The sequence below is a fragment of the Nipponia nippon genome, unplaced genomic scaffold, assembly GCF_047370975.1.
Source record: "Nipponia nippon isolate SJK-2023a ecotype South Korea unplaced genomic scaffold, ASM4737097v1 scaffold_1, whole genome shotgun sequence".
NCBI lineage: Eukaryota > Metazoa > Chordata > Aves > Pelecaniformes > Threskiornithidae > Nipponia > Nipponia nippon.
In genome coordinates, this window is record NW_028262290.1 from 122,815,736 (window position 1) to 122,843,538 (window position 27,803).

Below are 27,803 nucleotides of genomic sequence, written 5' to 3' on the forward strand. Positions count from 1 at the left end.
ACAGTGAACCTTTCTCATGTGAAATATCTGAAGGAACCTGGTCAGGGAGTATTGGACTCTGACAATCAGAAAGAGTCTCAGGAGAAAAAATGTCTTCTGTGGGCTGTTAAAATTATACTACTTACAATCTGGTCCACAGAGACTCCATACTTGGCCCTTTTTATTTTTTATACAATGAAAAAAACAATAATCATAACAAAGAACATAAATAGAGTAGATTAGAATCTTCTCTCTCAACCAGGCAATAAGAGCCATGGGAAAGCAGTGATGATGCCGTTAAGTGCCTGTTCCCCAGCATCCTCTTCCTGTGAGCTCACAAGCCCAGAGACATTCTCAGAACTGTCATCTCACTGCGCATGGAAATGAGCAACCAATTTTAACGCAAATAAGGGGAGGGGGAGGGAAGGCATTAGAAAAAAAGGAAGGGAAGTCTTTTAACCAGGAAATTAAAACCAGGATCTAACAAAAGCCTTAAGCGTGTTTCTAATTTTGGCAAAGGAGGAGACTCAGCATCTTAAAGACTGTCCTTTTGTCTGGAATAGAGCTTTGAGAGTTCCAAACAGGCAACAAGCAGTGAAAAAATTTCAACACACAGAAAAAAGAATGAAATTTAAGACAAAATAGCAAAAGAAAAATCTATCAGGATGTCAAATGCAAGGGAATGTGCTGAGAACTGGCTGTTTTTAACACTGACGCAACTTTTAAAAGCTAGCACAGAAGAGGAGGAACTGTTTTAAGTTGATAGATGCTTTAGAGTTCTTAACATGAGAAAACAGGAAATACCTAAGGAATTGTTATTTTGGTTTTGGCAGATATTAGGGATAGACCTTGAAAGTGCCACAAGAGCAAAAGGATATCCTCTTTGAAAGGAACACAAGTTCTTTCCTAAGAGCTAAGCTCAGTTGCAGAAGCCCGTAAAAATGAACTGATGCATGTGAATGTTAACATTCATGGCTCAATTCCCCATCCAGCTCAGCTGAGATCTAATTCCAAGAGGCAGGTATTTCAGCACAAAAGCACATGCCAACAAATTAAAAGCAGTATCCAGATGGAAGATGCAGGCAGCAATGGTCTCAAAAATCGGCACACAATGGTAAAATATCAGGAAACCAAATTTCTTAAAAACCATTACCTAGGAAAACACATTTATAATCTCTAAAACCAAAATAAACCCCATCAAAACCATCAAAACAAACACAGTCTGACTTTAAGAAGAGTTAATGAGCTTGAACTAAGATGTAGGATTAAAACCCAGATTTCTTTGAGATCTGCTAGTGAAAAAGTATATGGAAAAGCTATGCATTAATTATTTTTATTATACTTAGCACTCCAAAAGTACTTAGCACTCCAAAAGTCTTTTATTAACTTAGCACTCCAGACTTCCTACATGATATCAAGCAAATCTTCCCTTCTTTGGTCTCACCTTCCCTGTCATAAAGAATGGCCAAAGATTACTCAGTATATTACCCTGTGAGTTAATTCACTTGTGAGATGGTCAAGCATTAGGGGCATTGAATGGAATGGGAAGAGATGCATATTGAACAAACAAAAATGTCCAAAGCATCCAAAGTATAAAAAGAACAGAACTGTTTTTTAATGTAACTGGACGTCAATATGCCTCTATAAATTTGGTGATTCAGAGGAGTTCTTAGCTTGTTCAAACAATTTGGATAAATTGATTTTGATCTATCCTAAATGATTAACTTTCATTTGTCTTTAAGAAAAAGATTCAAAACCACCTTTCAAAACCTCGGCAGATGTTAGAAAATGAACTTTGCTCTCTCACTCAGCTGCTCTCTTACTTTTTAAACAGAAGGTTCAGACTTGGGTGACCACTGCTGTTCAGGACAAAAATCAAGCATGTTCTTAAAATTTGAGTAAGGGTTATTTAAGTATGTGCTAAGAAACCCTTCTCAATCAAGGTCATCAATGACATTTCAGGGGGGAAAAAAACCCCAAACATATATATATATATATATATGTATATTTATACACACACACACAATCCTATGAGAATCTGCTTTGATGAAAAATGGGCTTGCCAACAATTCTGGCATGACAGGTGGGACCACAACTCAAGTTTTCCCAGATTGGTAGGCTGTATCTTCATCTACAAAAATCAACAATGCAAGGCATATTCAGTCAACATCTTTCACACATATCAGAGCTCAAAAAGCCCAAGCAAAACAGACAAAGCAAGACGAGTAGCTGTCATACGGATTTAGCTCCAATGATACAAACTTGTTATCAAACGGGGTTATCGGATGACAGAAGGTTTCTCCTGTCTAATCTGTCACAACGTAAAACATTAAGCAATTCTGACTCTGCATTGAGAAAAGGACAGCAGCGAGTCGGCTCTAGGTCCAAGCCATTGGCACCCAGTCTGCCTACCATGAGTGGAGGAATCTGTGCCGTGTCATCAGCCAGCAAAACCCTTCCTTCAGGAGCGGATAAGTGACAAGATGCAGACGGCGTCTGATCCAGTGCTGCAGGCACAGGACATGCAGATGCAGGACTGTGTTTACACGAAGTTCAGTGCAGCTGAGGCTGCTCAAAACCCATGGAGGACATTTTTGAAATGCTGGCATAAAAGAGACGGTGACAGCAAGGCAACGCTAGCTGCAGGGAAGACACACTGCACTAAGCCTGCTGGGAACACGAAAGAGTGATGGATAGCCATTTTATTAATCAAGGTACTCTTCGAAAGTGCTCAGCAGCAAGGAAGTGAGATGCAGTCAGTTGTTCTTCAAGTAGTTGCTCATGCAGGTTAAGCTTGTTCTTACCAAGAAAGTAGCCCATTAAGAAACACTAAAAAAGTAACAAAATGAGGATTAAAACAAAGAGCAAATCTACAGTATTTCTAACAGCTGCAGCTCTCTCACAGAAAGCATGCACTGCGGAGTTTCCGCTGTGGTACCTAAAAAAGATCTGTCTGCTCATGGGTCTGGTGGAAGAACTGACTTCCTAATTAACCTGGTGTCATCTCTTCCCTTGACTGATCTTCCTCTGCCACATCCCCCTCAGATGGTGTACATAAACCATAGACTCACAGCTGGAATCCGTCAGCTGTGTTAGATATCTGCGTTATTTGGATTTCTTAACTAGCATTTGTAAGTTCTGACAGTCACATTTAATTTTATTAAATGCACTTTTGCTGGCTAAAGCCTTTCACGATGGCTACTTAGGGCTCTATTACATGTTTCAGATTGAGACTGGACTGCTTGGGATTCATGGTGTTCCTGAAAAAGGGCTAGATTACAATGGCAATTTTGCACAGCAGTTATCGCTAGTCTCTGCCTGTATTGCTCCTCCCCTGCAGAAGGTTAGGAACATTAAAATAAATAGAATTAAGTTTGTGTTTGTTATTAGAAGATGTGCAGCAATCAGGCGGAAAGGTTTTCATGTTCACTGCTAGGTACAGGATCTGATGCATGAGAAATGGTAATGAGATAACAAATTAGCCATTGATTCAGACCCGCCAGTGGTGACTGAAAACCATTATGTGGCAACTGCTCTTTTTTTGGGGTCTGTTTGAAGGATGTTGGTGGTCCTCATGTATTTCCTAGGAGAAAAACATCTGCTGAACAAAACCCACTATCAAAATCAATGTAATTAGCATCTTTTTGAAATTCTCAGCTTAAAGGAAGGGTGGATCTTTTTCCTGATCCTGAGCTGATCTTTCTTGTGTGACAAATAGAAGCTTTCAGCTTCCAAGTCGCTTTTGTTGGATAAAGAACCAGTTTTATTTCCCAGGTCTGACAGTCTGGCTCCATCTATGAATTTTCATACACTTGGTTATATTAATGTTGATTAATGGTCAATAGTTTCAATTAAGCCTAAAAGACTTCAATACCTAAGTATCCATGCAATTAAATGGAAATGACGTACCTCTCACTCAAACTACTTAAAAAAATGCCAAGGATGTTAAATTAGCAACAGATACCGGAGGAGTAGCATGGAGCCTACTTACAAAATAAGCCTCCTGTATGTCACTACTCTGACATCCAGAAATACCTTCTGGAATCAAAGATCACACAAAATGGTCAGAAGAGAAGAATCCTGAGCCAGTCCTCTCATTATGTACATTTTTAGGGGTGCTGAACATTTTTTACTTTTCCAAAGCCAGCAAACAAGCAACATCTTGGGAAAAAACTTTAATTTTAAACTTAGACATACTCCAATATCTTCACTATTTTCGATATTGAACTATTACTGTCCCATCTACATCTTTTATCTTCTTAGTACTGAAATTAAATCCCACTTTGGATGAAATGCCTAGTACCCAATGCTAAAACCAGCAACCTGGGTCATGAGATGCACAAAAGGACTGTATTTGGTTGAAACTACAGGCAGAGAAAACATATACTTACATAAATGACAAACTGCCGACCAACACCTCAATCACGAAAAACTGCACTTAGGATTTTTAATGACTATTCTTTCTTACATTATATGCGGTATGCTGAAACACAGATAACTCCCACGGAAAAGGAAAAACTGCTTAACCTGAACTTGCATCCACCACACACCATGCCTGCTGGAATCACAGCCTCCTAAGGCAAAGGCAAGTTTCTTAGCGCTGCCGCTCACGCACAGGGAGAATACTCTCTGCTTCTAGAGAATCCAGCTCACTTTTCCCTGGTTTCTATTAGAGCCACCCTTGGGGCTAGTCTGAAATATGATAAATTAGAGATGAAAATAACCAATGACATCAACTCCTGCATCAGTGAAAGACAGACTCTCACAATGCATTTACTCCTATGCTACCAGGCTTCTTTTGAAAATCCCAAATGCTAAGGCATTCATTACACTGTAATGTAAAACTGAGCTGATGGAGAATTTCTTGAAGGAGAGCGCTTTGGAGGGCAGGTGCTCACTCATGGTGCTGTTACAGTGGGTGAGCTTGGAGGGGGAAATCCAGACAACAATACAGCCAGTAGGCTGCTGGGTCATATTTTCTTAATTTGAATATATACTTCAAAACTTTATAGTGACAGTTCTGAACTACAAAACTTTACACTCAATCACAAAGTTATGGTATTTACTGAAGTAGGGGGGGAGAGAAGGAGGGGAATGGAAGGGGAAGTGGGGAAAAGGGAAAAAGGAAAAGGGAAAAGGAGGGAAGGTAAGAAAGGGACAGGGAAAGGGAAAGGGAAAGGGACAGGGAAAGGGAAAGGGACAGGGAAAGGGAAAGGGAAAGGGAAGGAAAAAGCCAGAGGAAAAAAAGGCTCAGAAACAGTGAATTCACAGTGTAATCAGTAATCTAATTGAGGAAGATGCTGATTGTATTCAGTAATGTAATACTGTAACTGAAGAGCCACCCATGACAATTGGAACATCTTTTGTTAGTGTTGTTTTTTTTTTTTTACTTAAAATTTGCATTTTTTTAAATGGAAAGTCTTATGTAAAGTAAGGCTTGTAAAACTTGGCCTTTGAAAAGTATTTTCTCATACCATATCTGTGCAATCAAAAAGTTAAATTACTCCTTCCCCCTCTTCTCTCATTTTTCTTTGCTGAACAGCAGCAATCCTGGAATATACTCAAGGATTATATACAGGGTGGTAGGTGAAATGCTACATATAAAATGCTGTTTTAATGAGCTTTAAAAAAAGGATAAATGTAGAATCAGACATCCAGCACCTTTCCCCTCCCTCTTGATGTCTCTTACATTGTAGAAGGTAAATTGCAGACACATCATAGACACTAAGGCAGTCCTAGTAAAATGGTAGGCTATTTTGCCCCTCTTTCAAGTTCTTGTGATTGAACTTGGTGGGAAAGACCTCTCTATGATCTTGTGATCAAATGCTGCCATTCAAACAAGAAAGACTAACAGAAATGGCCAAGAAATGGGGCTTTTACAGCTGCTAAGGACTGCTGACCAGCATAATGACATTGTTGTTGTGACAAAAAAAAAAAAAAATCAAATAAAATGTTAGCGTCCTGCTTTCCCAGTGCTTTCAGGCTGAATTGCTTTTTCTCTGTTATGCAGTACCATTTGAGAAGGAGAATGGGGAGAGAGAGACTTCAATTACGCAAGAGGCTCCTGGTATTCAAAACATATGGAAACTGCTGTTGTGATACCGTTCATCTTATTTTACCTGGATGAATCACAAAGGGAACGATCTTCACACGCTACTTCAGACACTTCATGCCACTTCACGCTCTCAGGGAGGAGCCTCGCAGAAGAGCTCTCAATGCTCCTCTGGTGGCAGGGAAAGGTTTACTTTTGGAGGGAGGGAGGGAACAAAAGTGGCAGAAAGGCAAGACCAGGAAGGGAGGACAGGCCCCGTATACTCCTTTCTCATTATATGCGCCTTCCCTCTCTCATTACACTCCCTTCCTCGCTACACAGTCCTTCCTAAAAGCACCAGCACCAAAGTTCTCCTAAAATGCTTAAGGACACACCGAGCACCTGCAGGCTGACTTCTGTTCACAAAAACACTCAGAAGTTCAGATACATATCCTCTCTTTCAAGCCACCTAATTCTTCGCAAGCTCTGCCAGTAAAAATGCATTTGGAGAAAACCCTCCATACCAGCCCTGATGGAGCAAACCCACCGTAAGGCTGTCTGCCACCCAAGCGTGCTCAAAGGCAGCAGCTGCCGTGTCCCTGTTGAGCCCTGCAGGCAGCACGGACCAGGCGCACGTCACCTGGACACTTACTGATTTACAGCGGCGTTCCAAAATGTGTGAAAAATCAATGCTCCAATTTTATTGGGATATCTGAAAAGGCCAGTTCCAGATGCCTCCACTTCTGGCTGAAATATGGATGTCCAAAGGAGTGTGTCAAAAAGTATCTATTTGTACATTGTTAAGCTTCAATAAAGCTTCTTTGTTCAGGTTAGCTTGAATTTATGGGGCAAAGGTTCAGACTGAAACTTCTGACTTAAACCTCTCTATACTTTGAATTTAAAAATGTTTAATGTGAAAGCAAGCGGAAAAGTGTGAGGGAGGGAGGAAGGAGGAGGAAAGGAAGAATTTTCCTATGAAAGAGCTGAAAGGGAAACAATTCCCTTTGCTTAAAAAAAAAAAAAAGACCATGTAAACTGCTTGCTGGATATTATTGAGCATAACACACCATGAACTCAAGTGGTTAGTCTGTGCTCAGCTAGATTGATACTCTTGCTCAAGTTAGCTTTTTAAATGAGTTTTAAACTAGCTGGCTCAGGTGTGACAACACCATACTGCAGCAGTAGGGCCTGCAAAGCAGATGTACTCCATCATTTAAAGTGTCCTGAAGGGACTAATAAAGTAATGCAGGAGAGGAAGAAACAGGAGGAGTTGTGCCACTGCTGGCCACAGTTGATGCAAAAGCAGAATTCCTGCCTGAAATCTGAATGATGTACAAATGACTTTACAATGTTCCACATTGCTTCATGCTCTGATTTGCATGTTTTTGTTTGTTTGTTTTGCTTTGTTTTAAATTGCCAGCCCTTTAGACCTGAACAATCTGAAATTCAAGCTGTGAATCTTTCTGGCTCATAAATTTTGCCTGCCATAACACCTGCGCAACTTGTCTGTCTCGTCTTGGATTTTACAAGCGCATCCAAGGAACCGCACTGTCCCTGGACCAGAAACTTGTCGACACTTCGCCTGCTGATGTATGAGGCACGACAGAATTCAGTGCACGTGCTCTCAGCTGTGCTGGCTATGCAGCAGTCACATATAGAAGAGGCTTTTTTGTTCATAAGCAAATACATCTGCCTTTGCATATAAAGGGAATGGATATGTTGAATTAGAAGATTTACAAAGTCACTCTTCAAAGCAAAAACGCACTTTGAGTTAAAAGAAAAAAAATGTATATATTAAAATTAGTTTAGATAAACTGTGACACAGTTCATTACCCCTAGATATTACGAATGAGAAAGGAATGCAATTCTCCATTTATGCTGCAGACTTCTGGAAATCTTAGGAAAGATATGACAGGTGATACTGCGACAGAAAGAAACAAGGAATGATCTTTTCTCATTTATATGCCGTATTGTTCTCTAACTTCAATCTTACAAACCAAGTGAAAGATCTTAATCCAAACTGCAGTAATGCTGTTTTATACATCACAACCTGAATTACTGCAATACCACAAACAAACTGATCTTATGCGTTTTTTATTACTTCCAGTTACAAAGTAATAAAAAAATCTGTGAAATAATTTCTCATTAATAATAAAGCCAGATTACAAAAGTCAGTATTTCATAATACGGTTATTTAGAATACAAAAAGATATGGTTCTTTTCCGAAGAACTTACAGAACAGTACAAGCTCAAATAAAACAGACATGAATATTTAGCACCTCAGATCTTTGAGACCATTTCCCATCACTATCTATTTCTGGAAAAGCAGGCCTTAGACAACGTCAGCACTCTGTCTTCTCTCACACAAATTCCCTGAAGAGCCCAAACTATGTGATTTAGCACTGATACACACATCCTAATATCTGAAATACAAATTAACCCAACTCATGCTCCTCCAAGAAATAAGTGTATATCAGCTACTGGGGTTTACTGGGTAAACATCTCATTCTGTATCCTGCTAGTTAAAGGGAGTCTTTGTTTGAGCTAAATGGAAATGAGATCAAGTCTTCAGTAGACAGGGGAAATTCTTTTTTCCTAGAAAGTATCCCTTATCTTTAAAGAATAAACAATCTTCAAATTCCAAGAAATCTAGAAAATTTGGAATGGATCTTTGCAGCAAGACATGGAATGTGTGCTATGAAACCAGAAGCGCCTACACAAATGTCAGCACAGCAAGGACAACTGAAGGTTACATAAACATAATTCTGGAGAAAAAAAAAAAAAAGGAGCTAAAGATGGAAAAACCTGTATTGTTCGGTGATCAAAAAGGACACACTTCACATTTGAAATTCTCAAGAATGCCAGGAAGCAACACAAGTATCGTCTGACTTTTTAAAGTCAGACTTGATTTCAGTTGAAACCACAACCTATTGGAGATCTATGGCTGAAGACTCGGTGCAGGCTGGATTAACTACAAGCAATACTTGGCCGAGTACCAGAAGTGGGGCAAAGCCAGGAGCCTCTGCTCCACTCCTGGTGGTGTGTGACAGCCACGGCTCCAAAAGGGAGAGCAGAACATGCAGCTCTGACGAGGCTGCCCACAGCACAGAAACCTGCATCAGCCACAAAACAAAGCCACAGAGACATAACCTGGGAACTGCTTTTGAAGCAAAAGGTTTTGTATTTTCTACTAATTCAGTACCCATCCTGTAGTTTCTTGGTTAGAAAGTCAATCTTTATGGCCTTCTCCTGCAAAGTCTATGTGATCTTAACCATTTTGTGATGTCCAAAGAATGCAACTCTATTTCCCTAGGGACACTCTCTTCTGACAGCTGCGTATACCACCGAGGCACCTCCTAACATCCAACACGACCCAGGCAACGGGTCCACAGAGCCCGTTCTACACTGAGCAGTTTGGCAGAGAGACCTGAGCTGGGGACTGCTGTCTGCACACTGCTGAGGATGTGGGAAGCACCCGTGGTCCAAAGCAGGAGGAGTTACACTGGCCTCATGGTCACCACCAGGACTCAGGCAGGACAGTAACAGAAGGAATTAAAGATTTTAACTGTCTGTCAAAAATGGAGGCTGGGAACTGACAGAAGTTAGAAGGATGTTTAGAAGGTTTGAGATGTAAAAAATTTCTGCTAAGAATGAGCTGAGCACCTGCATTCGTGGAGCACAGAAAGCAAAAGATAACAGCGATTCCATAAAAAGCGACAGCCAGGAATTGGAAACAGGATAAAGAAATAGAAAATTTGTTAAACAGTTATTTTTTACAAAGGTCTTTACATGGATCGTATTTTCTGATACAGTAGGGAAGGATTTATGTACTGCAGTCAGCAGATAACAATGAAAATATTTACAAAACTGAATTCTTAGAAGGTAGACAATATAAAAGATTCAGATAACATTAACATCATATACGTTAAAGGAACTGAGGATACAAGTGAGGAAATCTTGGTTTTTTGAATAAAGATCATTTCTGAGGATAACAATATGTAAAAGAAAAAACCATTTTTAAACTAGCTCCACCAAATATTACCAGTACCAAACCTAGCAGAATGTCCTTGATTCTGTTTAAGTTCTCTGTAGCACTCAACAGATGTTTTAAGCTAACTATAAACCAATATCTAGTTTCTACCTTTGGCTGCTGTTTTGTCTTGTTTAAAATGTCAGATATATATACATACATATGGAAAGTGAGATAGAAAGACATGGATATTTATAGTAATGTATTACTTACCTTGACAAAGCGAGGTAAACTCCCCAAGAATATAGTTTTGGAAGAGTTTTTCAGTGTTTTGTGCATACAAATGAAGAGACAATGAAATAAAAAGATAAAGCACCAAACTAAGAGAAAGGGGCTAAAAAGTTATGAAACAAAACATTTGAAGTTCATTCATTCAGCAAAACAATTTACAGCATCACTAATGACAAACAAGATATCGTTTGTTCATCCACTAAGAGAGAAAGAAAACCAGTGTAAAATGGTGCTGCTATCCATTGCACAGTTAATCCTCAACTCGAATACTGTTTTCTCGCTGCCATTTTAGCCACAATCTCCTAGAAAACACTCTAAATACATTATTCCATGTTCTAAGTCTACTTCTGTGCAGCAAAGATTAAGTATTTGAATTTACTCTCCATAGTTGGAGAATCTAAGAGATGAACTAAGAGAAATATTTAAACTAAGGAGAGAGGCAGAAAATATCCATTCATTCTGGTGAAATGAGTCTGTAAAAATGCAGTGCTAGGGCCCTTTTCAAGAGAAAAATGCGTGGCAAATAATGATTAAAGCAAGATATGAGTTATTTGCAAATACATCTGGATTGCTGCAGATAATTTCTTTCTATTTAAGAGTTTCTGCTCTAGTAAAAGTCAGTCCCAAAATGCCACAGTCTCTTTTACTTGTGCGGTTCTTAACCTACACAAGAACAGCACTTCCTTCTCCTTTCTTTTTGTCAGATATTTGTAACCTGGCATTAAAATTAGCAATAACAGCCACACAGAGCTACTATGAAAGAAGAAGATTCTTGACCATGCATTGTAGCACTCATGTATCTCACTACCTTGAATTTTTCCTTGAGGCAGAAATTGGCCCAATGTCCTCTGACAATCAAAAGTATTTACAAAGCAAACGAAATTTAGGAAGTACTATAATAATTAGAAAATGCTGTGAGGGAGCATAATGGATGTAACAGCAGAGGATAATTACTGCAATTGAGGCATGTTCCTGTGAAATTCTAGAGAGAAAAGTAAGAACTCGTTAAGTCTTTGCATTTATTCAAAAAGAGAAAATTAAGTTTTTAAAAGACATCCAAGGATACTGGGAGCTGAACAAAAACTCTCGCACCCTAAGCTTGCCCATCCGAAGAGAAATCAATTTGTTACTGACAGAAAAGCTAGGAATTTTTACTTGAATTCAGTGATTGCAAAATGTGATAGATTAGCAGGATTACATAAGTCCCCTATTCACCAACAGAAAGAGATGCAACACTGAAAGACTGAGGGTGAGCTACCTTCATCATTAATAGCGCCCTTCACATTTTGATGAAGACATACAGCGCTGTAGTCTGATGCATTCATTTGTTGACTTCTCTTTCAGAGTGGCAATACGGGGCCTACACAATTAGTTTCATGTGGGGTGCACTCTCTATAGGAAGAAAATATACCCAGTAGGCCCTGGTCTATTTATCTCAGAAAAGCAGTGCTGATAAAGGGAAAACAAAAACAAACACAAAAAAACCCACTAAAAAAATAATCACTCAAAGCTACTCAGAATATTTATGAAGTTCACATGGAACCTGCCAAGCACTGAGAGTTTGCAGATTTCTGGAGACAACTGTACTTTCTCAGTCTGAAAGAAATGCAAAGATATTAACTAATTATTTATGGGACAACCAATTATTTTGTACCGTATATCTAAGACTGAACATCATGAAATGCTTATTAGTTGAGCAAGCAGGACAGTGGAGCAATTCCCTTTGGAATGGAATGAAGCCAAGGAGTTGGACAGAGAAGCACCCTTAACGAGAATAATTCACTAACATAGACACAATACTGCTCAATTTACCTAGGCACTACATATCTGACCAGTAAAATGTTTCAAGTGCCAGAAAATAACCTTTACATTTTTGCTGGGTTGAAGCAGAGTGGTCTGGAGCTGCAAGTGCTCAGCTCTACAATTTTTAAGAGACAACAGACAGTAGTTGAAGTCAGAAAGTCAAACAAGGAATGATATATTTTTGCCTGGGGAACATACAGAATACAGAGCCTCCGGAGTGCCTTGTGTGCCCTCCTTTCCTTGCAGACGCAACACTGCTTTACCCTTTCCTGCCATATTGTTGGCCTGGGTCAGTTTTGACGTGTGACTCCTGGCAGGGCTCAAACATCCAGGTACACAACAGTGACTATCCTGTAATTTCTATCTTATTTCCAACAAAAAAATAAATCCAATTACATTTACATCTCATTTGCCAAGGAAACACTAGTTGGGAAAGAGCTCTGTATTCCAAATGAATGTTTGAGAGGCCTCTTTGGGAGGATATAACTAAGTCATGGTTCATGGTTTATTCATTGTGAAAGCCAGAACCATGGTGCCCAGTCTTTCTGATGGGCTGTTCAGCATCACATGGAAGCTACCTACTCCATTCCTTCTTCCATCATGACTTGGTAACCAGGCACAACTGCCCCCACCATATGTGAACATCTTATCCTACAGACATGGTATTCCCAGACACATACAGCCCACCATGTCACCAGGATCACATCTCAAGGAACACAACTAGGGAAGACAGCATGGATGGAAGCTAGCTGCCAAAACGGTTTGTCTGGTCCATAATCCCACTGCCTCAGGAACCAGGGTAGTACAAAATGGCCTGCAGCCAGGCTGATTTCCTTCCTGATGGGTCTCATGCAACCTTCTATTAGCTGGCAAGCCTGAACTAGAATATCAGAGGAGATGTGGACAAAAATGTAAACCCTTTCCAGTTCACTGCTAGACCTGAAAGAAATCCAGCTGAAAATCCTAAATCAATTTCATTTAACCCTAAAAGGATTGATTAATTTTCTCTTGCAGTAAGATCATGTCTTTGAGCAGTAGAGGTTAATAACAGATAGTGTTGCATACTTCCGCTAATGTTCTCCGGTTCCTCATCTTTTAACTGAAATCTATAAAGAGGTCACAGCAATAACTAGAGATGATTTTCTTTCTATGCCAATTACTGAGATGGTGGGAGGATAATTTTCAGACTCTGACTGTGATTTTCCAAGTACACTAGGAGACTTGATTTTCCTTCCTCCTCCGTGCAGGAAGATAAGCAACTGCCTGGAGAAGGATAAAGCAAGACGCTTCTATCTTTGCTGAGAGGTTTAAATACAGGTTCATAACACAGATGTATAAACTGAGTAGAAGCTCTAACAGGAAACTACGTCAAGAAGAAGAAACTAGGACTGAGTGTTTTTTCGCACTGGATCAAAGGTAAATGAATATGAGTGGCTAGTATCACTTGAATTGACCCAACTGCTCAAGTGATCATGTTTGTCCTCTGGCTTCTTAAGAAGAAGAGGAATGAATACAAAAAATCTTTTAAATATGGATTTGAAGAGAGCCTTACTCTAATAACGAGGCACAAATATTCTCTTTTATGTAGATCAAATACCCTACAATAATTTCTAATTATCTGTGTTTGGAGCTACAAAATCTGTCCTCCAAAAATGAAGGACAAAATGGGATCTTACAGATATCTACTGCATAGTTGAGTGAGTCCAGTTACTGGTTCAGTGGCTTCGCCCCAAGCTGCATTATGTGTTATCTGCATCTGAATGGTACTCAGGTAAATGGGAACTTTTAAAACAGTCACTTCCCAGCACATCCTTGCAACTAAATGCCATCTGATCACAACAATCGCAAGAGAAACATAGTAGAAAATCTTCCCACAGGTACACCTTCTTCAGGAAACTAAGAGCTGGTTCATGCCCTTTAATTGAGAAAACAGCAGAAGTTATAACCATTAAAATACAATTTTAGTATATCTGTTAGAACAAAAATAAGTAATCATGCTGTCTTATCAAGACTCCTATTTTGATGTCCCACACTGTTCATGTTGAATATCCAGTATATTCCTGACTAATTTAAAAATTAAAAAAAAAAAGAAAATTATTTTCAACTTCTAGCTTTCATTCTTTACCATGTAGCCTTTTTGTCTCAAGCAGACACTGTAAGAATATTCTGCTTTATTTCTGGCTCAAAAGATGTATCCTCTCTGAGACAACTGGGAACGTGACCATGGAGCATGCAGAGTTATAATGATGAAGCTGCACTTACTGATTCCTTGCTATTCACACTCTTTCCATTGGGTGTTGCTACGATATTGAACAGATTACTACTGGGACTCAATGTATGCATACAGAAAGGCATGCCAAAGGTTTAAGGTCTCTGCCTATGTTGCTTTGCCCATTGTTCTATGCAGCCCCAGTCTGTTGTACTTCAAAAAGTTGGTGCTGTACTTCATTAGCTGGTGTTGAGAAAAATTGTGACTACTTTTGAAAAAGAAGTCCATAAAATGGAGTCTTCCAGCTTGTACTAAAAGTTTTATACTCTTTCATGAAGGTGATCTGACTAAAATTTATATGTACATTGCAGCATTTAATTACTGTACACAGTAGCTGTGCAGATGGCTCTCTTTTAATTAGAGTATTTAGTGCATCTTCTGCATAAAGAACCAGGCAATGAATAAGGAGGAACTTAATGAAAGTACCCAAAAAAGGAAATAGTTTAATGGAAATCAAAAAGAAAAAAAAAAAAGAGAATAACTTAGGACACAATTCTTGCAAGGATTTCCTGCTCATTGAAGGTAGCTCTTTCAATAATCTGAGGGAGAAATCTTTGCAGATTTGTGGCCTTGGGGAGGTCTTGTCAAGCACTAAGAATCAGGTAACTGATCACTAAACTTTGCACAGCTGATGACCACATAGATGACAGCTGAGGATTTCAAAAGCAAGATACTGGCTGGAACTGGGTTTTTGATGTGGCACAGGCACACCACTGAATGTATTCTATGGGTACCGTCAGAAAATGGCAGGATTCCATTAAGTTATGGCAAGTACAAATGCTATAATATCACTTCATATTTGAAATATCCTCGGTTAGTAACACTAGTAACCTAGTAACACTAACTAGTAATACTGTAAAGAATACAAAGCTATTACAACATGAAATCCTGGCTATTTTTTAACCTATAATGCAGTTGCTAATCTAGTTATATTCCTACATTGTTAGAAAAGCACTGGCATTTACTTGTGTGGCCTTTGCTCTAATTGGAAAAAACCCACACACATAATATATGCATTAAAAAGGAAAAAAAAATGCAGTAAGACAACATGATATTTATACGTACTTGAATTTACTACTGTCAAACAGAGATGCTTTAATAATACTAACTCGGGCAAGGAAGAAGTTGTTATGGGTCATAAAGGATAGGCTTCAACCAGGAAAGCCGTACACCCTCTTAGCAGGGCCAGTAATACAAGCCATTCTCAACATAAATTCCAGCATTTCTATATTCTAAGCTCTTCGGTGAATTTTAAATTTCATAATTATGGCTAGACTTACCTGGTAGACCGGGCGGGGTTTTCAGATATTTGCCATTAAAATGTTGAATTACTACTTCACATTTTTCTGTAGACTCCATTCTGGAAAAGAGAAGAGGGTGGGATGGGGGAAGAGGCAATACGTGTTACTAGACTGTTATGAAAGTGCTCAGTCAGCAAAAACAAAAAGCAAAAGGAGAAAAAAAAGGACAAGCACAGATGCTGAGAGAAATCTTCAAAGCTGTTCTTGCTGATTTCTGCAGAGAAACTGGTTGAGCTCATTATGGTACGGTGTGGCTTGCAAGGAGGACCTGCCACCCTCAAAGCCTGCAGCTGCGCTCCCGGCTGTGTGTGAGCCGCAGCAGTGTCAATGAATAGTCCTCTTTTGGCTCCAGGGATCACCCTGAACAAGGACATTCTTTATGCTCTCACGTGCTGCTCAGAAAGGCAAAGGACGGGTTTCTAGATTCCTTGTGCATCCAAAATAACTTCAAATGGCATGAAAAAAAAAACCCAACAGGATTTGGATAAGAACCCAGAGGAATAAGCAACGATTATTAAGGATTACAATGTTAAAAAAACAACCTGCAAAGACAGATTGTACAGCAAAACCAAAGACAATGCCTATTACAACATAAAGACAAATTTTGTGTGAAGAGAGTAATTTACATGTAATACTGGTAGATGAAATGCCTTACTGCTCATCTCATGACCTCAAGATAACTTTAAGCATTGAGACATTAAGGCATTATCAGTGAACTGGTACATATATTATTGAAGGAACTGTAAAGAATACAAAGCTACTAGTCAAATCCCAAACCATGGTTATACCCCATCTGGGAATTCACCGTTCTTTAAGGTCTTATAAATCGACTGCACACTAGCCCAGAGAACAGGTGACTTTGCTACAGAGTGGGCATAGAAACTTTGAAGAGAGGAAAGAGAGAAATGGAAAGCTAATAAGCAAGCAAAAAGAAAAATCATACTGCTTTTGTTTTTCTTAGAAAAATTGTGTTTAAAAACCATGTTCAATGCTCCTTCAGTACACCAGTGCTTACCCCCAGGTACTCTCTGCAAAATAACTCCACTGACATAAATATTGCTTACTTCTCACCAGTCTAGATCTTTTTAAAATGAATTTTTCCACCACCCTTCCTGTCACATGGTTTTGGGAAAGAGTAACATGCATTCTGCGTGGCTCACATAGAGTTTAGAGCAGCAGTTTGTTTCCTGGGGTACAAATGTGCCAAAGTCTTAAGGACCACCCTGCCATCAGCAAAAAAAAAAAAAAGAAAAAAAAAAAGAAAAAAAAAGACGAAATTAAAAAAAAATCGTGATTGCCTGATTAATTCTCTGTGCAAGTCAAAGTCTTTTGTCAATTTGTTTCAGGTGGAATCATTAAAAATTGTTCCTTCCAGGTTGTATCACTGCATATCGTGTGGGCTGGGCCACTTCTACAAGCACAAAGACAGCAACTTAGATTGTTCACTTTGGCTTCATTCAGATTTAACTAAGCGAATGTCTGCACTGAGCCTTTAGAGACTCTTGTCTCTGAAAGAATAAATGCAATAAAAGTCTGTTTTCTGTAGCTGCAGGCGCTTAGTGTCAAACCATGTTATGTTGCACCACACAGCAGTGACAATTTCATTTTAATACATGGGGTACATTTTAACAAGCCAAAGCAGTCCCTGCAAAGAATGCAATATATAAGCTGCCAAGTGAAAGAGACTCAGCGCACTTCATGCATTTTATGTGGGAAGAGAATAAAAGTGAAACCCACAGTGTTCTGGGATAAAAAGGCCATCATTCGAATAGCACTCTGAAAAAGAATGTGCACATTTTCTTCTCAAGTTTCACAATTAACAGCTCTCAAATGCCATTGCTAGCTATCTGTAATCTGGCACACGCTTCGCTTGAAACCGACGCTGGTATTATTGACTCAGTTTGAAAAGGCAGCACAATAGACAAAGCCGTCTATACACGTTCCCTTCAGCTGTGTTGCTGAGTAACAACTGCACCCATCCCTCGCCTCCCCTACCTGAGTCCCCGCGTGCTTTCTGCAACGCCTGCCTGTGGGGCAGACCTTCCTCCCGGCCATGCCGAGGCAGGCCCAGCAGCCGCTAACTAATCAGGCCTGCATCTATCCCAGGGCCACCTAGGTAGGAATTCTAATTTTCACTTGTCCGCAATACCTGGTTGTTTTAGAAATAACCCTTTCAAATTGTCTTCTTCAGGCTGGTTAGCTCACTGACTGACTGAGAATTTGGGGTGCAGAGCAACCAGATATATTACTAAAATTGGCGGATACTTACCATCACAGGACCCCAGTTTCAGTTTAGTTAAAACTCTGATCAACAGCAACCACTTGGGTGGCAATTCCTATGGTGAGCACCTACCCATAAGCTGAACCTATCTGCAGACATCATAGAATCACAGAATGCTTTGGGATGGAAGGGACCTTTAAAGGTCATCTAGTCCGTCCCCCCGGCAATTGGCAGGGACATCGACAACTAGATCAGGTTGCTCAGAGCCCCATCCAGCCTGGCCTTGAATGTTTCCAAGGATGAGGCATCTACCACCATCGATTCAGACATTCCTCTTTCTCTTCTTACTTGTTTTAGCCATAAAGACTAGCCATATCTGGGAAGAGGCACAATAATAACATGCTTTTCTTAGGTCCACACTAATAAATTCTACCTACTTTTTCTTCAAAAAGCTGTGGCACTCCTCTATTGTATAGAATGTATTCTATTGTATAGAATAGAATTGTATAGATTGTATACATTGTATGGAATGTGTTTGGAAACGCGGGGGAGATGGCTTTTTGTCATGAATTTATTCTTCTTGTCTAAGATAGAAATGTTTCAGAACATTGATTGAGACCGGTATTTAATAAAAATATCATTAACAGGAATGTTACATGTTAAAAGTTAGCCTCCAGGGGACAGGTTTTCTACAAAAGAATGTCACTGGAGCACAGGTAAACTTGGGGGAAGAGCACTCTTAAATCCATTTTTTTAGTGTTGGGTTTTTTTTCATAATTGATAGAACAAAAACGTGGCAAATGATAATATTCTGGAGAAAATATAAAGATCTTAGATGCTTCAAAACCTTCTATTGAAAGATACAGATATTCAACTCTCCTGCTGGAAAGGGGAGGACATCAGCTTCACACGGTAATAGAAATTTGGTTCTGATCAGATCATTCACAAAGTATCATTTTCAAATTCCCTTCAACAGTATGTTTTTGGTGCTGATCCTAAGAGGATCTCAGATAATAATTTATGTTTAAATGCAATTTGGAGATAACTATAATGCATCTGAGTATTATTTTGAATCAGGAAATGCACTGCAGAAAAAAAATTATCAAAGCCATAGGTCAGATTCTTATAGTATTTTTAAAGGTACGGTATCAGAAGTAGTGTGGCCAGCAGGACCAGGGAGGTGATCGTCCCCCTGAACTCGGCACTGGTGAGGCCGCACCTCGAATACTGTGTTCAGTTTTGAGTCCCTCACTACCGGAAAGACATTGAGGTGCTGGAGCGTGTCCAAAGAAGGGCAATGAAGCTGGTGTCTAGAGCACAAGTCCTGTGAGGAGCAGGTGAGGGAACTGGGGTTGTTTGGTCTGGAGAAGAGGATGCTGAGGGGAGACCTTATCGCTCTCTACAACTACCTGAAAGGAGGTTGTAGTGAGGTGGGCGTCAGTCTCTTCTCCCAAATAACAAGCGATAGGACAAGCGGAAATGGTCTCAAGCTGCACCAGGGGAAGTTTAGGTTGGATATTAGGAAAAACTTCTTCACCAAAAGGGTAGTCAGGCACTGGAACAGGCTGCCCAGGGAAGTGGTTGAGTCTCCATCCCCGGAGATATTTAAAAGACGGGTAGACGTGGTGCTTAAGGACATGGTTTAGTGGTGGACTGGCAGTGCTAGGTTAACGGTTGGGCTTGATGATCTTAAAGGTTTTTTCCAACCTAAATGATTCTATGATTTTAGATAATGATCTAAAACAAAGAAACTAACAAAACTATGGGAATTTATTTTCACCTGTGCCTATGTATCTCCAGGTTCTGGAAACTAAGTTGTAAAGTTCCCAAATACAATACGAGTAACTAGACTATCTGTATTCTATTTAATTGGAAAGGAAGTGAATTTAAAATAATCTGAAAAGGAAAACTGTTTTTATGATTTTTTTTCCTAGCCATAGTTCATAAATTTAAGATCTTTCAATATGATTAGTAGAAGAACAACAAAACTGGGAGTGCTTGAGCAAGTATCACAACCAAATAATTTCATGTTCATGTCTTGCTGTTAAGTATTTATTTTATATCATTTAAAAAATGTGTATTACTCTCTCTATAGACCATAGTGGCTCCAAAGTAGTCATTATGTGTTGTTACAAGTAATAGGGAACGTTTACCATGAACAAAAAAAGGAAAAGGATTATTTTTTTTTAAAACTAAAGCTCGTACACATGCTTATTATAAAGATTGATGCAGTGTCGAGAAACAACTTAATAAAATTTATATACAAGGAATAACATGATGATTACATAATTATTACATGAGAAATATTCAGTACCATGTAATTACTAGTTAGTGGTAAAATGTGGGTTTGGATTACATATACCCTATAGTCACTTTACTTAATAATAATAATGTAAATGAGAATCAGGACTATATTTTTTCATATCCAGAGTAAATATTTAAAGATTAAATTGTTACTACCATATTTATGTTATGATAAGCATATAAATATTGTTCTTATATTTATAGAAGCAGGAATAATAAATTGTGGGGGGCAATGTTTCTTTACTATTTAAGGCATTTTGCAAAGATAGAAGTAGGTAGGTAGTAGCAATATTATACACTGGAGGAGTCCAAAGAACTGCGGCCCTAGTTAGAATACATAATGGAGTTGTGACAAGAACCAGATAAACTTGAAAGAGAAATTAGGCAGAAACATTTAACTGCAAGGAAGATGATCCACTGGCATGCATTAGATAGAAAAGAGGTGGCTTTTTTTTTCTGGTTGATGTCTTCAAATCACTTCTGAAAGTTGTATTTTAGCAAAAGACAAGTATTATCTCAATATTAGGTAATCGGGAGTACTTCAACTGCCCGTGATATAAAAGAGGTCAGGGAAAATGATCTGCAGGTCTTAAATACTCTATAGCTACAAGATAGGTTTGAAAAGTATGACGTTTCTTAGCACCTCCTTATGTTCTACTCTTCATCCTTCTATGGCAACATGTTCACTAATTTCTTTAATTTATTTTGCTAAATTCATTCCAGGCATTCTAAGACCCTGATATGACTGCAACCTGTAATTTTCTTCTCTCTTGTAACTGACTTAGGTATCTTATGTCCCTAACTTTTCATCTGGTAAGAGATTGCTTCAAGATGTTTGTGTGTTTTGGTTTGAATCCATTTTATGCTGGAAAAACTGTTCCCTTTGTCATTTACAGCCTAGACAAATTTTGACAAATTCTCCTCATCGCTCATAAATTGTATCTTTTCCCGACGTGCCTTGCCTGTATATTCTTCATGTTCAGTCCTGTTTGCATGAGCAACAGGAGGTTGTTTACTATCTCAGATGAATATACAAAATCTGTAGAAGCCACGCCAGTGAGGCCAGAATAGGCTCCTATTCCCTGGCAATATTGTCCATATTGTCCGTATTGTCCATACTACACCTCACAGTACAACCCATTATGCCAAGGTGACTGTTTTGAGCTGCCTGAGTGAATATCTCTGCACAGAGCTACAGTGCTTTCCATAGAGAAATCTCTTTGTTTCAGAAGAAATCCAATATAACTAAATGACACCTACGTTATCCTGAAAAACCCTGAAAGATGCACAGCTTCCTTTGAGGAAAAGAACATACAAATTAAAGGCTTGGCACTCTCGTGTTGCCTCAGTGGAAACCAGAGCACATCCATGTCTACTAAAATCCATGCAAAACTTCTATAAATAGAATAATGATCCTGTGGGGGCTCAAAATCTTGTTTCCCATTTTCTGTTGCTCCCTTTCAGTTGCTGAGACAAATACTGTTTCCAAAGACTAAATTTAAGACATGTAAAACACAGACAAGCAGGAGATAAGTTTAATAAGAAACATATGGAGGCAGAGAAAAGCATCCCGTTGAAAGGTCTTCCAGAAGAACAAGGTAGGGAAAAGACAAGGATGAAGCCCAAACTCCCAACAACAGAACGGGTAAATGTCCCACTACAGACCCCCCAGCTCTGTCACAAAGGGATGGAAGTATGTCCTTGCTATATCCTTTTGCTCTGAGATGACAGAAGCAGCTAATTGAGAATCTCTTGACTTTGGTCGTTTGCTGGGAACAGAATCATAACATTCTTTTATGACAGTTTGTGTTGGACAAATTTTCTCATGTTACTGGAAAAGAATAGTATGAACACACAGTCATTTCCACCTAGACCCAGGCTGATTTATGCTACTGTCTTCACAGTCTCAGGTTAAGTATTATACTGGTGCCCGCCAGCAGTGCAATACTTGACTGTCTGACTGTCAGCATTTCCATCATAAATTTCTGTTTTCAGAGGCTTATGACTTCGTTGTAAAATGTCGCTCAGGGGGTGAATCTTGCAAGGTCGTTTTAAGTTACAAGACAGCAAACAAAATAAAAAAGTTAGTGGTTTCTAACTCTTTCTTTGCACTTTATCATTTAAAAGGACCTATAAAACACTTGCTCCACTTTTCAGCTCAGTGTGGTACACGTATGTATGGTATTATTAATATTACTATCTCCATAGGGAGGATACTTAAATAATACTTGAATGGTATTTTACTGTGGGGCTATAAAATGCAATTTTTATTTCATTGATTCAGTGCTATCAGTAAGTCACTCCCCAGGGTATATCCCAATGCCTCCTTGCCCCCTTTTTCATGTCCCAAGGAGTTCTTCAATTAAACTCACAGTACCTCGGGCTTGGATTATGAAAATTGCTCAGCGAAATTATCTGATGGCTCCTAACTTTTCTTATTCCTCCCTCTTCACCTTTAAGGGCTTCATATCCATTTTCATGCTATGGAGTCCCACTGGTATTTGTCCTGGGATCCTGCCCCACCTGTCCCTCTCTGGAGTTTGCTTCTCCCTGAAAGTGCAGCTCCATGCCTGGGAATTTTCTTAGGAATGTACTGAGTCTACCAAAATTTGGTCCAGATTGCAACGCCAGATGGAAATATGAGGGTCTCAGAGATACATTCTCCCACAGACCTCCCCAGCACCCTGCTGTGATGCTGTGAGCCCCTTCCAGGGCAGCCTTTCAATGGAAATTTATCACCACAGGCATTGGAATATTTTACAGGTATCACACAAAGTCTTTGGGGCAGGTTTGCGATTTCCAGTTTCATCTGAGATATCCAATTATAAAGTGATTTCCTGTGTAAGATGTAGGATGTGACAGATCATTCTTTCGACTGAAAGTAGGAATGATCCTCATAGTATCTTAGCCTGCACTGCTGTCCCAGATGATGGATTTGCTCAAGCTGAATTTATAGCACCTTTTCAACTCCCTTCAATTAAACCCTTGATTAAGGAAGAACAAAGCATTTCCCCTCTTCACAAATGCATCCTTGAACTGCCTGGATGTTCTCTGTTCCCTGGTACTTCTGACACTTCTTTGCCTCCAAAGTAGCATCATCAGTGATCCTCAGATATCTCCCTCTAAATATCTCCCTTTCGTTTAGCAAAACAGCACAGCTGCTTTGGCTCCACTTTGATTGCGTTACTTCTTTACCTTCTCCCAACTTAACATCTGGAACTCACCCTTTACGGGCCTGTGGAAAGCCAGGTTCTTCCAGCACATACAGTTACCTCTTCATAAGTGACAACGCATCTCCACGATGAAGTTAAATATTTCCCTTCATGCTCTCAGTACCTTCTCCTACCGAGTAATTCCAGCCTCCCTTGAAGACCTTCTCACTTACTCACTACCTCTGATCTGCTTTTTACTCTCACCCACAACACTGGTAATGTCCTGCTTGCAAAACTCAAATCATAAGAAATCAGCTTTAAAATTATATTTTGAAAAAAGTCTTCAAATCCAGTTTCTGTGGCTTTTTTTCCTTTGCCTTTTTTTTTTTTTTTTGAGGATGAAGGACTATGCTTTTATTCTAAGCTCTGAGGAATCCACTTACACTTTTTAAATGAAAGATCAGATGCTGAAGTCATTAGATGACTCTCAGCAACAGGGATTTAAGAGAAACACCTACAATTTTAAGTCTTAGGATGAAACCCTGTGTGAGAGCAAAACTGCGTCATTCCCTCTTTCGACATGCAATCTTATGACAGGCTGAACTCAAAGCTTCTCATCCGCACTGTCTCCTTTTTCCAATTCCTCACTTCTAGTAAGTATTTCTTCCCCCTCCTCCTCCTCCTAATTTCTCTCTCTGCTATACGATAGGCTGTGTTTAGTCCCAGCTTCTGCTTGCCGGTGTCAGCAGAAACCCATGCTGCCAAAAGACAACAGCAACAGGAGCCCTGCAGAACGCCAGCTCCCACAGAGAGCCTGGAGCCAGGTAGCACCAGCTTTGAAGTACAAAGCACAGGCAAGGGGCGAGGCAGAGGTGGGTATCCAGAGGTTACGGCAATTCCCTTTCAACTGGATGGACTTCTGTAGAGCCACAGTTGGAGTCTAAAGCTTCCCTTCCCCGGCCCCTTGCTCATAATTCTCCTCCCCAAAATCTCCCCTGGGGCGTACCTAGGCACAATTGGGTTCAAGCCACAGTGAAATGCTCTGGAAAGTTTTGGGAAAATCTGTTCAGTTGCTTTTGAGGGACGCAAAAGAGAGGAAATATTTTCACAGCTTAAAAAAGAGAGCTAGCTTTGTACGCGCATACTTTAAAAAAACGCTGAACTCTAATGTGGCTAGACACTACTCAAGATAATTTTGACCCAAGAACATTTGAAGTTACTGGGGTTATAAATGATTAAGTAGCCACCTGCAGTACTGTGAAACTGCTAATCATACCCATTTAGGAGGAAAATCTGACAATAGCTGTCTACCATAAGTCTTCACTTCCGATTGCTTTTTGAATATACTTATTTTGAGATTGACTATTCACATAATTGGGCAGAATCACAAAGTGATTTTTAATCATCACAGAGCTTAATTAATAACTTTGCAATATCAAATTTCAAAATTGCTGGATGCTGCTTCATTTTAGTGTATGCAAAGTTAACTTTTTGTCCTGTGCTTTTGTAACTTGGTTAAGAGCTATGCTAAACAGCATGGGGCATTTCCACAAGCAGGCAAGACATACTGTGATAAAAGGCCCCAGGTCAGAAGGTATAATAGCCAGGATCACCACACGGGTTGCTGATGTGAACTTCTGAAATCTTATCTGGACTGAAATACAGCTGCCATCCCCTAGCTGGACTGTATTTATACCTGCTCAGCGTGTTCTCACACTGTAGGTAAACTAGAACGAAACTTTCATGACTACAAGTAAAGCTAAACAAATTCATCTATTTGGATTGACATGCAGGTAAAAGATACCGAATAGCACTTTATTACAAAAAGAAGGTCAGGTGGTCATGTAATTAAAGCTTGTCTTGATAATTCTGCAAAGACAAGAATCAGCATTCAACTGCAGTTCTAAATTCCTGGATTAACTCTGGCCTTATTCAAGTCAATGGGAGATCTGCTGTATACTTCGATGGAGCAAACATTTTACCCCTCTGTCATTTGCATGGTGCAGTACACAACCTTCATGTTAGATCACTAAAGGTTTCTTGAAATATGTTACATAATTAAATACATTTCCACAAACAAAGTCTATTTTTTAAAATGCAAATTTATCCATGAGTTACACTAATCTATAATTAGTGAGCTAGAAAAATTCACGTTATTATCTGCAAGAAATCCTAAGGAACAGTGTGTCATCTTTCAGCCTAAACGTTTTGCCTTTTTTCCATTTGAATTCAGACAATATTATCTTAACATTCTTAGCGCATGATGATCTTTCACATCAAGGACAAGGGTAACACTACAATGTCACTTATCTTGCAAGCTACCTTTTTATCATACAGCACCTGATTTCGCTCAGTGGTGTTATGATGCCGACAGAAGTGCCATGATATATCAAGATATGGTATATTTCAAAGAAATTCACAAGATGACTAAGTCATTTCACCTCTTCTACAAAGCACAGCGTTATGAATATTCTGTAGAAACAATGATTTGGGATTTTTTTTTCCTGTTCTTTTGAAGCAGAAGACTGATTTACAGCACAATTGCAAATTTCTCTTCTTCGCTTTTTCAATACCTTTCTATATATAGCTCTCTATTCATTGGCTTTTCAAAAGAAAACTATTTGATTTAAGAATGTTTCAAGTTGAAGAGATACCATGTAAATATTCCCTGACAGTAAACATGGAAACTTGTCTATCTGTACTGATAATGAACTACATGGTAATAATATGTTGCCCATTCTGTCTAAAATATCTGACTATTCTGACAGGGCTTGTTATATGCAAATATTTCTTCTTAAGCTCTTCTCACAGGCTTGAGTTCCCTGCAGCTTTCAAGGAAGCCACGTTTCTTCAGCTATAGTTCCTCTCCTTTGCTCTTCCAACTGCTAAATTTACTTTTTCCTGTTGCGAAATCTTTGGTAAACATTTAAACAGTTTCTTCACCAAGTGTATGCTTTTGGCTGTAGGACATTTATTATTATCCAGACTTGATACGATAGCTCACTATTCCTAGCGATTGTTATTTACATACACACACATACAATGAACTACTTTTTAGAGCAATGAAATGAACATCTTTCTGCATTGGTATTCCTCAGCTTGGTGGAAAGAACAGACACACAACCTGATACAAGGTGCTGCTCGGCATTTTCCATAGCTATGAGGCTTCAGAGTTACGTAAGAGACAGCATTTGCAAAGGATCAAAGCCAAAAAATGTGCACGAATCAAAAAACAGTAAAGGTTTCACCTGGCAAAGCCGACTCCTCTGCTGACTCCATTAGCATCCCTTAATATTCTGGTGGAAATGACATGTCCAAAGGGTTTCAGCATATTCTCCAGTTCCTGCTCATCCATGGAAACAGGTAAATTTGAGATGTATAGATTTGTGGGATCTTGCTCTTGTTGCTATGACAAAATAAGAGAAATATCCTCAGTTAGGCTTAGCACAATAGAATAGCTTATGGCTCATACAATGAAGGCTACTCAAAATAGGACCAAGCCAAGAACTTATAGCTGCATTGGAAGCAAAGCTGGGCAATCTGTTCACAACGACAACATATTTGCCAAATTTCTGCAAAATCTCATGCATGTGCTTAATTCTGTGCGTGACTGCTCTTACTGAACTCAGTGACACTACTCATTTATAGAAAATTACTCTCATGCACAAGTGTTCTTGGGTTTGTGTCCTAATTTAGCAAACAGATTGTGAAGAAAACATGATTTCCACAAATGTGCTCACTGTTAACATAAATAAAAAAAGAAAACTCAACACATGTTTTAAGCAGATGTGCTTTCCAGCCTGCAGATTTCCCATTCAACCTGTTCATCATGAGCAAGGTTGGTTGAAAACACAGAATACTTTCCATAGTATCTTTTCTTTATTTTACCCATCAGAAATGTCTTGGTTGATAATGTGCAACAAGAGCTAACTAGGCGGGGAGAGTTCTGCAGTTCAGTCTAAGGTCCTGGTGAGATAGGTCACATGTTTATGCTCAGACTGAATTAAAATATCTTACAAAATAAAGCTTGCAGTATGAATAATCGAGACAACAAATTTGAAGACAGCTTTCTCATTCTATTTTTGATTTTTAGGCTAAACTTTCCATTTTGGCAACCATTCCAATTTCTGTTCTTACTTGCCAAACTACTGCAAAGAAATGTGAAAGAGGCATAGATGCCGTATGTAAAATAAGTGTATTAAAGCAGTAAATAAAAACCTTGCCTACAGACAACCAGGTCTTGATTACATTAAATCAATTTAGTTAAGCCCTTGCAAATTTTCATGGCTCTGGTTCCATTTTCATTGATACAAGTTTTACATAGTACCTGATCACCTGTCAGTACAAGCCTTGATTGGGATCAGGCATGACTACATAATTTTAGCTAACGCTTAATAACCAAAAATATAAGATACAATCTTTATGCTGTGCAGTAAGCCAGACAATACCTTACCTGACAAAGTCTTCTGAGACAGATTTTTT

General features: G+C 39.1%; 1 protein-coding gene across 7 annotated transcripts in view; it reads right to left on the minus strand.

Moving 5' to 3' along the window:
- The window catches only part of RBMS3 (RNA binding motif single stranded interacting protein 3), a 720,325-nt gene that overhangs the window by 131,287 nt on the left and 561,235 nt on the right, over positions 1 to 27,803 (minus strand). For all 7 annotated transcript variants that reach the window (XM_087770865.1, XM_087770854.1, XM_087770845.1 and 4 more), the window contains 2 exons: positions 26,570 to 26,727; positions 15,624 to 15,703 (listed from right to left, as the gene is read on the minus strand). In XM_087770865.1, coding sequence (XP_087626991.1) covers positions 15,624 to 15,703; positions 26,570 to 26,727 — 238 coding nt within the window. The remainder of the gene's footprint in view (positions 1 to 15,623; positions 15,704 to 26,569; positions 26,728 to 27,803) is intronic.